At 51.8% G+C, this 9,847-nt stretch overlaps 1 protein-coding gene across 1 annotated transcript; it reads left to right on the top strand.

Moving 5' to 3' along the window:
- Positions 1-3,228: 3,228 nt before the first annotated feature.
- SF3A3 (splicing factor 3a subunit 3) lies at positions 3,229-9,713 on the top strand. Its single transcript, XM_071453103.1, has 17 exons — positions 3,229-3,387; positions 3,465-3,512; positions 3,650-3,702; positions 4,102-4,207; positions 4,598-4,670; positions 5,015-5,106; positions 5,232-5,314; positions 5,654-5,792; positions 6,114-6,182; positions 6,642-6,709; positions 7,049-7,156; positions 7,355-7,424; positions 7,870-8,034; positions 8,147-8,257; positions 8,657-8,747; positions 9,043-9,098; positions 9,435-9,713. The coding sequence occupies exons 1-17, from the start codon at positions 3,292-3,294 to the stop codon at positions 9,510-9,512; spliced, it is 1,506 nt and encodes a 501-aa protein (XP_071309204.1). The 5' UTR covers positions 3,229-3,291; the 3' UTR covers positions 9,513-9,713.
- Positions 9,714-9,847: the final 134 nt, after the last annotated feature.

Below are 9,847 nucleotides of genomic sequence, written 5' to 3'. Positions count from 1 at the left end.
CGTTTTCTCTTCTGTGTCTCTTGAACAGCAGGCACAGGGCAGAGTGCTGAGTGGGTGCTGTGCTCTGCTCAGCCTTGCCTCACCCCTGATCCCATTCTGGGGACAGGCAACCTCCATAGTGCTCATGCCTGCCTTCCCAAAGCACCATCAGCCCTGTGGTGGTGGGTGTGACACAGCAACAGCATCTCCCTCCTCCTGCTGGGTGACTGCAGTGCCCTCCTGGGGCAGGGGGTGTCCATCTGTCCGTGCCTGCTGTCTGTCCAGGCAGGCAGTTCTGCAGGACAGGCCCCAGCAGGATGTGGGGTGCTGCTCTGTGCTTGCAGGCTGGCTGTGGGACTGTGGGGATGGCTGTGGTACCGACCCAGCCCTGCTGTGCAGAGCTCCCTGCACTGTGCCCTGCCTGCTGACCCTGCAGTGAGCACTGCCTTCCTGCCCTGCACTGTGCCCTGCCTGCTGACCCTGCCCTGCAGTGTACCCTGCCTGCTGACCCTGCACTGTGCCCTGTGCCCTGCCTGCTGACCCTGCACTGTGCCCTGCCTGCTGACCCTGCCCTGTGCCCTGCCTGCCCTGCACTGTGCCCTCCCTGCTGACCCTGCACTGTGCCCTGCCTGCCCTGCACTGTGCCCTCCCTGCCCTGCACTGTGCCCTGCCTGCTGACCCTGCCCTGTGCTCTGCCCTCCTGCCCTGCACTGTGCCCTGCCTGCCCACACCACCACATTCCAAGGGCACTCCTCGGGTAGATGTTGCTGCAGCCTCCAGCCAGGATATCCGTGGTCTCTCTTGGCAGCCTTCCCTGAGTGCTGCATGCTCTTTACTCATGTTTAACAGTCAGGGAGCCGTGTATTCCCTAACATATGAAACTATTTTCCACAGATCCTTTACATTTACCAACAGCTGCCGTGACTTGCTCTGGACTTGCCTGTTCCAGCCCTCCCAGCACAGAGGCTGGGCTCCTGTGGGTGCTGCTCTGGTGGCAGGATGGGCACAGCCCATGGGATGGCTCTGTAGGACCATGGCACTGGTGTGTGCACATTCCTGGCTCCTTCAAAGGCTCTGCTCTGCTGGCTGATGGAGCTCTAGCATCATTTTTGTTGCTGCTGCTGCCCTGTGACCTAGGCTGGGCTCTGGTGCTGTGCTGGGCCTTGGAGGGTGAGTGAGCAGCTCCAGCCCAGAGGTTCCCAGCTGAGCCTGTCCTCCAGCAGCAGCAGCAGCAGCAGCACAAGCTGGGCTTTCTGCAGTGCTGTTTCCAGGGATTAACCGCAGAAGGTTTTGTACAAGGGGCCCCCAGGCTCCTCTTTCAGTCAGCCTCCAGAGCCTCACGTTTTTAGCCAAAAAAGGAAATGACCCAGCTGCACGTAGCACTGGAACATCTGGATTTTATCCCTGTCATGAATGGGTCATGGCTGAACATGGCCCAGTGCCTGATTTACAGGAGGGGGAGGGTGATGTCATGCACAAACATCCCCCGAGACTCTGGAGTGTGGGTCTGAAACAGTCATGGAAATTTTATTAAGCACGAGGAGCAGTGTGAGGGGGGTCAGGCCAGGGCTGCTGTGCTGGTGAGGCGGGAGTGGGGCAGCACTGCAGGGGTAGAAAGAGATCCTGGCACTGAGCAAATCTGCCCAGACTGTGCCTTCCTGCACCGCTGTGGATCAGGGACAGCGTTTGCAGCCCTAATGGGCAGAGCCAGGTTCAAGCCACTGCCTGGGGAGTTGTGTGCAGGGCCAGGAGCTGGATTTTGATGATCCTCATGGGTCCCTTCCAGTTCAGGATATTCTGTGGCTCTCTGCATTTCAGCTCCCAGCCCCTGACAGGCTGCACTGCTGCCCTGAAATGAAACAGCATCTCTTGGGGCAACTTTCTCCCACCTCCTCCCACCTGTAGGGTGAGCAGGAGGGTGGGCATGCAAGGGCTGGTCTCATCCCACCTCGATCCTCCTAAAGCCAGCAGCCCAAAAAAAGGAGGCCATGTGTCTGGATAGACATTGCTGGATTTCAACTCCTTCCCTTTCCAGAGATGAAGTTTCACGCAAAGAGAAATGGAAGAACGCTAAGTTCAGAATCATATCTCTGTTTTTATTTTTAGGCAGGCATTCATGAAGAAAAGTTATATACTTTGGGGCAACCTATAATGCAAGAGAGTAATTAAAGACAATGTTCATACCTGCAGCACCATCCTCTCCTCAGTGAAGGATCATCTTGTCTGCCATTAATTAAAACAATTTTTTTTCTTGCTTTTGGCTTAGAGTAATTTATCGTGCAGGGCAGAATATTAAGAATAATTCATTCACATACAATGAGTCAAAACGTAATTACAGCTTTGCATTCAGCAGTGTTGGGGCAAGGCACCCTTGGATTTAGGGTGGATCTGAAGAAGGCACTTGAAGCCCAAATGGGGTGTCTGTGGGAGGATTCGCACCGCGATCGTGGGGCTGAAAGCAAAATCTGCGCTGCCGGGCACGGAGGCACCGGACCCGGGGAGCTGCGGGCGCGACCCGCACAGCCTGGCCCGGCCTGGCTCGGCAAGGTCCGGCTCGGCACCGAGCAACGCTGCTGCGGCCGGGCAACCGGGAGAGGCCTCCGGGCTGGGGCAGCCCCAAATCCAAACCGGCACCAGGGACCACTCAGTGCCCCAAGCACCGTGCTGGGACACGGCCCCGTGCTCGGACACCGTGCTGGGACACGGCCCCGTGCTCGGACACAGCCCCGTGCTCGGACACCGTGCTGGAACACAGCCCCGTGCTCGGACACCGTGCTGGGACACGGCCCCGTGCTCGGACACTGCTCCGCGCTCGGACACCACGCTCTGACACCGTGCTCGGACACAGGCCCCGTGTTCGGACACCGTGCTCGGACACGGCCCGGCGCTCGGACATTGCGCTCGGACACCGTGCTGGGACACGGCCCCATGCTCCGACACGGCCCCGTGCTCGGACATGGCTCGGTTCTCGGACACGGCCCGGTGCTCGGACACTGCTCCGTGCTCGGACACCGTGCTCGGACACGGGCCCCGTGCTCGGACATGGCCCCACGCTCTGGCACGGCGCTCGGACACTGTGGTCGGACGCGGGCCTCCCTCGGACACCGCGCTCGGACACCGCTCCGTGCTCGCACACCGCTCTCGGACACGGCTCTCGGACGCGGCCCCGCGCTGTGAGGGGCCCGGCCGGGCCGCAGCCGCCTCCTGCCGGCCGGCCGGGGGCACCGCGCCGCGCCCCGGAACCGGAACCTGCCCGCGCATACACCGGGGCCTCACCGGGGCCTTCCGGCGGTAGCAGGAGCCGTGCGCGGGATGGAGACGATCCTGGAGCAGCAGCGGCGGTACCATGAGGAGCGGGAGCGGCTCATGGACGTGATGGTGAAGGAGATGCTCACCAAGAAGTCCACGGTGCGCCCGGGGCCTTGAGGGGGGCGGGAGGCGCCGCTGGGGCCCGCGCTCACCGCTCTGCTCTGCTCTGCCCGCAGCTCCGCGACCAGATCAACTCGGACCATCGCACCCGGGCCATGCAGGACGTGAGTGCTCCGGGGCTGGGGCTGGAGCCGGGAGCGGGGCTGGGGCCGTGGGCGAGGCGGGCCGGGCTGCCCGGAGCCAGCGGGGCCTGTCCCGGTAACGGGCTCGGCGGCGCTCGGGCCTCTCCTTTGTTCCGCAGAGGTACATGGAGGTGAGCGGCAACCTGCGGGACCTGTACGACGACAAGGACGGGTGAGTGTGCCCGGGGTGTGCCTCGTGTGCCCGAGCGTGTCCTGCTGTTTGAAGTAGTGTGAATGTCTCAAGGGTGACACGCGAATGGAGATGTGGCGACTAAATGCAGGGCAGGACCGGAGGGCACACGGGAAGCATCCGTGCTGGATGGACACGTTTTGTTGTGTTGTGTTGTGTTGTGTTGTGGGGAGGCCCTGGCTGCTCCGGGGGTTTGTCAGGGGCTGCAGCCTGTGCAGGGGGATGTTGCCCTGAGCTCGCTGGGCTGGGAGGTCCCCATGGCTCGAAGGTTTGCAGTCAAACACTGCAGCACAGACCTGGACTAAGGCTGTGTCAGTGTCACCCTTCCCTTCCCTTCCCTTCCCTTCCCTTCATAATCTGTTGCTGTCCATGAACTCACAGCCTGCGTAAGGAAGAGCTCAGTGCCATATCCGGGCCCAATGAATTTGCAGAGTTTTACAACAGACTGAAGCAAATTAAGGAATTTCACCGGAAGCACCCAAATGAGGTGAGTGATACCTGGTCCATAGGAACAGGTGAGATGTGCTCTGTTGGGTCTCATCCCTGCAAGGAACAGAGCTTTTGTTTCCCCAGTTTATTGCATTTACACACAAGTACTGAGAACACTGAGCATAGCTGCTCAGGGGCAGGAGCATGTGAGGGAGCAGTGCAGGACACTCACCCTGTTCCCTGCTAGAACAGGGATGTTCAGCTGAGCTGGGATCAGATCTCACCTTTCTCGTGTTGGTAAAGCCACACTTTTGCCTTTGTGCAGAAAGAAAGGTGACAAAGCTTTGAGTCTCTTTTCTGTTTGCATTTTCATTATTTGCCATCTTGTGTGACTTTATATTAGTTATTCTGGGACAGGAGCTGAAGTAAATCACTGTGTGCCTTGCAGATCTGTGTTCCTATGTCAGTGGAGTTTGAGGAGCTGCTGAAGGCCAGAGACAACCCCAGTGAAGAAGCTCAGAGTAAGTTTGTAGTTTGCTCCAGCTCTGGCATTATTTAATAGGTTGTTTGATCTGGTTTGTGTGTTTCAGGGCCTCACCTCCCTTTCACTAAATGAATTCTGAAAATTCTCCTGTCTAAATGCTTCTGAACTGCAGTTTATGGAATGTTCCCCAGTGAGGCTCCTGTTCCTGAGGAATGTTCTGGTGCTTGCAGCTGGGGCTGCTCAATGAGTGTCAGAGGCATTGTAGCCCCTTCCTTAAGAATAAATGACTTCACAGCTGATCCTTTTCCAGTTCAAAAACAGTTGTATAATAAGTAGGGAAAAATAAGCTCATAATAAAGCTTTTCATGATCTTTCCTTCAGATCTGGTGGAGTTCACAGATGAGGAAGGGTATGGACGATACTTGGATTTGCATGATTGCTACCTCAAGTACATTAACCTGAAATCATCAGAGGTGAGTGGCTGCTGTGTGTGGGCCCAGGGATCTCCAGGCCCTGCACAGGCTGGGGCTCCTCTTTTCTGGGAGCTGGATGTTAATTTGGCCGTGTGTGAACTCTGACTCAGACTTTCTGTTCTTAGAAATTGGATTATATCACTTACTTATCCACATTTGACCAACTCTTCGATATTCCCAAGGAGAGGAAAAATGCTGAATATAAGAGGTGAGCCTGTTTGCCTGCCTGGTGAGAAGGAATTTGCTTCTGAAGTGTCCAGAGATTATAATTAACAGTCAAACTTAACTCACATAAATTGAGTTCCTGAGCTCAATCATGTGTCTGTGCCCCAAGCAAACTTGCAGTGCAGCAGAGATGTGGAGAGCCACACTCAGCTCAGAGGAAGAGCTTTAATGTACCCTTGGAACTGTTTTGTCAAGAAAATCCTGTGTGGAAAACTGCCCTGACCTTGGTCACGTCCCTCTGCAGCACTGAAGGGTGGTGCCTGTCCAAAGATGTGGTGAGAGGGTGACAGTGAATTACCTGTGCTCATGATTCCCCTGCCAGGTACCTGGAAATGCTCCTTGAGTACCTGCAGGATTACACAGATCGAGTGAAGCCATTACTGGACCAGAATGAACTTTTTGGGAAAATTCAGACGGAGTTTGAGAAGAAGTGGGAGAACGGCACATTCCCGGGCTGGCCGGTGAGCACCTGGGCCTGGCTGATGTTCTGTGCTTGGGAGGGGGCTGTGGGAGTCATTTGTGCTGGGCTGACCATGACAGTGAGGGCTGCAGCTCTGTGTGTAAATTCATACTGGCCTGAATTTAAACCCCAGCCTAACTGGTTTAAAACGAGCATTGTTTCAGATTGATTTCTCTTGCATCTTTACTATTGCTCCATTTTCAGTTTAGTAAGAGGATCTTTCTCTGTGAAATGAACTGCTTTTCTTGAGATTAAAATGTTCTATGGCCAGAAGTGTTGTAGTTTGTTGTGCAGCTCTTGCATGTGGTTTTTTTTTTGGCAGAAAGAGACCAGCAGTGCCCTCACCCATGCTGGTGCCCACCTGGACCTCTCGGCCTTCTCCTCCTGGGAGGTAATTTTCCAGTGCTCTGCACTTACTGACACATTTTGAGCAGGTGGAAGTTCAGTAATTTGGGTTTTTTGTGTACTTTTAGAGTTGTGTTTTTGTCCTTGGCTCTGTGCTTCCTGGGTAAAACTTTGATGGTGCTGATTATGTGATTTCTCCCATTGTGGGGTGTAACTTGAAAGATCTGGTTAGATTTTGTCACATTGCTCGTTTTCCTGGGAGTGGGGGTACAGTGTTGACAGTCCTTTCTTAAATACTGTTCATCAGGGTTTTTTCTTCATTAATAAGCTAATAGCTCTATTTAGCTATATTTAATAAGCTATATTTAATAGCTATATTTAGCCATATTTAATAAGATATATTTAATAGCTATATTTAGCTATATATAATAAGCTAACGTGGGCTATATCCATATTGTTTGTGTTGAACAGCTTGTCTCTTACAGTGGTTTATTTAATTGAACAGGAATTGGCCTCCCTGGGACTGGACAGGTTAAAATCAGCTTTGCTGGCTCTGGGGCTGAAGTGTGGCGGGTAAGGTGCAATTTTGTAGAGTTCCTTTCAGTTTCTGAGGTGTTCCTGTGTCACATTTCTGTCTGGGATACTTGTGTGGTTATCTCTGTTGTACTAGAATTACCTTAGAGATGTTTGAAAGATAAAACATTAAGAACCAAGCAGTGGGATTTGCTGCTCTGAGCTGCTCCTGTACAGTCTCTGGTACAGTAATCTTTGACTTGAGGAATGAAGACAAAGATAAAAGGAATCTCATGGTTTCCTAAAGGCTACATTTGGATTTTTATTGCATGAATTCAGACAGTTCTCAGGAAATGTAAAACTGCAATCTGGACTCATCCCTTCCCTGCTTCTCTGCAGGACTCTGGAGGAGCGTGCTCAGAGGCTCTTTAGCACTAAAGGCAAATCCCTGGAAGCTCTTGATCCTTCCTTGTTTGCTAAGAATCCAAAGACAAAAGGAAGCAAAAGGTGAGTTCTCAGAGGTCATTCTGAGGCTGCCAATGTTCTCTTCTCTTGGATGAGGACTGTTCTATAATCACCACTCCTGTATATAATTAGAGATTCTGGAGTGTTAAAAGCTTTTCATGTCGAACCAAATAGTGCTGAACCAAACAGAAGGTACCAGAGCTGAACTTGTGTTTAATGAAGATACCTCATCTCTTTCAGAGACACTGAAAGAAATAAAGATCTTGCTTTCCTGGAAGCTCAGATTTATGAGTATGTGGAAGTTCTTGGGGTAAGGATTTTATTTTGTTTTTATTTCAGAGCTGTCAGATAGTGACGGGAATGTTGTCCTAGTGCTTTCATAGGTAGCATCACATCAGTGTGCTGCACCACATCTGTTTTGTGCATAAGTCTTACAGCACTGCAAACCTTTACTTTGATCTGCCTTGCTCCTTGCTTTCAGTTTTGGGGGATTGTTTTCAGGGGGATGGCTGCTGCTGTGGTAACATTGGAAGTGCTAATAGGTGATACAAGGTTTCATTCTTTACAAATAGGAAATGTCAGGGTACTAAAAACTGAAACTGTTTGGCTCTCTAAGGGGGGAGTTCTCTGCTTCACATTGGTCTTCTGTTTCCTCCTTCTGTGCACTGAGGGAGTTTTTGGCTACAAGAGTGACTTTTTGCCTGACTTTTTGCTGCAGTGGTGTGTGGACAATCCCTTCCTTTCTCTCCCTCCAGGAGCAAAGACACCTCACCCACGAGAACGTGCAGCGCAAGCAGGCACGGACAGGGGAGGAGAGGGAGGAGGAGGAGGAAGAGCAGATCAGTGAGAGTGAGAGTGAAGATGAAGAAAATGAAATCATTTATAACCCTAAAAATCTGCCTCTTGGTTGGGATGGGAAGGTAACTGAGACTTAGCAGGCCTGGAGAAGTGGGACAGGTCACTGACTCCACGCTGCTTCTCTGTTTGAGTTTCTTTGCCATGTGACCTAATCCTGCTGTCTCCTTGCTCCAGCCCATCCCATACTGGCTGTATAAACTCCATGGTCTGAACATCAACTACAACTGTGAGATTTGTGGTAACTACACCTACCGAGGGCCCAAGGCTTTCCAGAGGCACTTTGCAGTAAGTGACACCCACTGCAGGAACAGCCCTGCTGCATTCATTCATTCATTCATTCATTCAGTCATTGTAATGAGTCACTGCTGAGTCCTTGGGGTCCCTGAGCAGCATTTTTGCCATGTGGGTCTGCTGCAGGGCCATGCAACAGGACCCAGAGATGGTGTTAGGCATACAGAGATCACTTTTGCTGCCATCCCTGCCCATTTGAACAGCCAGTGCTCAGGTCTGATGGGTGCACTGTGGCTGTTGATGGCTGGTGTGGCGTTACTGTCTGCAGGACAAGAAAATAATGTTTTTAAAGAAGACTGGTGGATTTGTACTGTGCTAGCATGTCTTGCACCCTGTTCAGATGTTAATGTCTCGTGGTGTTGCCTCTCACACTGATCTCATCCCTTCCCCCAGGAGTGGAGACATGCCCACGGGATGCGGTGCCTGGGCATTCCCAACACAGCACACTTTGCCAATGTCACACAGATTGAGGATGCAGTCTCGTGTAAGTACTGATGGCAGGGTAGGGAACATGTTAAAGAGCACCACCTTTTCTGAAGGAGTGGCTTTGGACCTTGGTCTCATGTCCCATCCCAAAAATCCATTGGAGTTTTTGTTTGCTGCAGCACAGTGCCTTTCAGTAAGCACAGTGGAATGATGGATGATAACATCCATCCTTTGTAATGGATGTTAGATACATTTCTGGATTTAAAAGGGAGGGAAAAAAGCTCGAGTGTGTATTATTTAGAAACCAGTATCTCGAGGGAAGTGACAGATCCTGTTTGACTTTGTGTTTGCAGTGTGGGCGAAGCTGAAACAGCAGAAGGCTTCAGAGAGGTGGCAGCCTGATACAGAGGTGAGCAGTGAGGGGCATTCAGTGTCTCCCCTCCTGTGTCCATGGGAACCCCTTGTTCCTGGGTGTGAGCAGTGTCCTCACTTACACTGGTGCCTTTTCCTAAACTTCTGTTCCAAAGCCATTTTTCAACAGGGTGCAGGGCAAAAGTGGGAAGTAAAATCTGTAGTACAACCTCTAATGACTCTGGCCCTGGCTGAGCTCTTCTCCCAGCACCTGCTGGCAGATCCCCTGCCTGCCTTCCTGCACAGAAGTTCTGGCAGGCTGCTCATGATGTTCAGTGGCTGCTCTTGGAGCTAAGATGTGAGTGCTGTCTCTAAACTGTTGGTTCTGTTCCAGGAGGAATATGAGGATTCCAGTGGGAATGTGGTGAATAAAAAGACCTATGAAGACCTGAAGCGCCAGGGGCTGCTGTAGCTGTCTCCAGGTGAAGGATCCCACATCTCTAGAGTGGATCTGGCAGCAGCTTTGACTTCTTCATTGTCTGCATTTTGTATGTGCATGAATATAGATTTCAAAAATACTTTATAGAGTCACTTTCTAGTAAGCCCCTTAGACTTGTGACATTGTTTTATATTAAAAAATACCTTGAAAAATAAAGTCATTGTAATTTAGGAAGTGCTGAGAGTCTTGTCTTCTTTCGTATGCTGGAAGGAAGAGTTTTGATTACAGTGTGTTTAAAATGCTTTTTACACAGCTGTCAGAAAATTCCTTCTCTCATTTCCACTCTGTTGGAAATGTTCATGATGAGG

The sequence above is a fragment of the Agelaius tricolor genome, unplaced genomic scaffold, assembly GCF_023055355.1.
Source record: "Agelaius tricolor isolate 1412-34295 unplaced genomic scaffold, bAgeTri1.0.p SCAF_36, whole genome shotgun sequence".
Taxonomy (NCBI): Eukaryota; Metazoa; Chordata; class Aves; order Passeriformes; family Icteridae; genus Agelaius; species Agelaius tricolor.
Note: the sequence above shows the minus strand (reverse complement) of the source record. Positions and strands in the feature narration are given on the sequence as shown.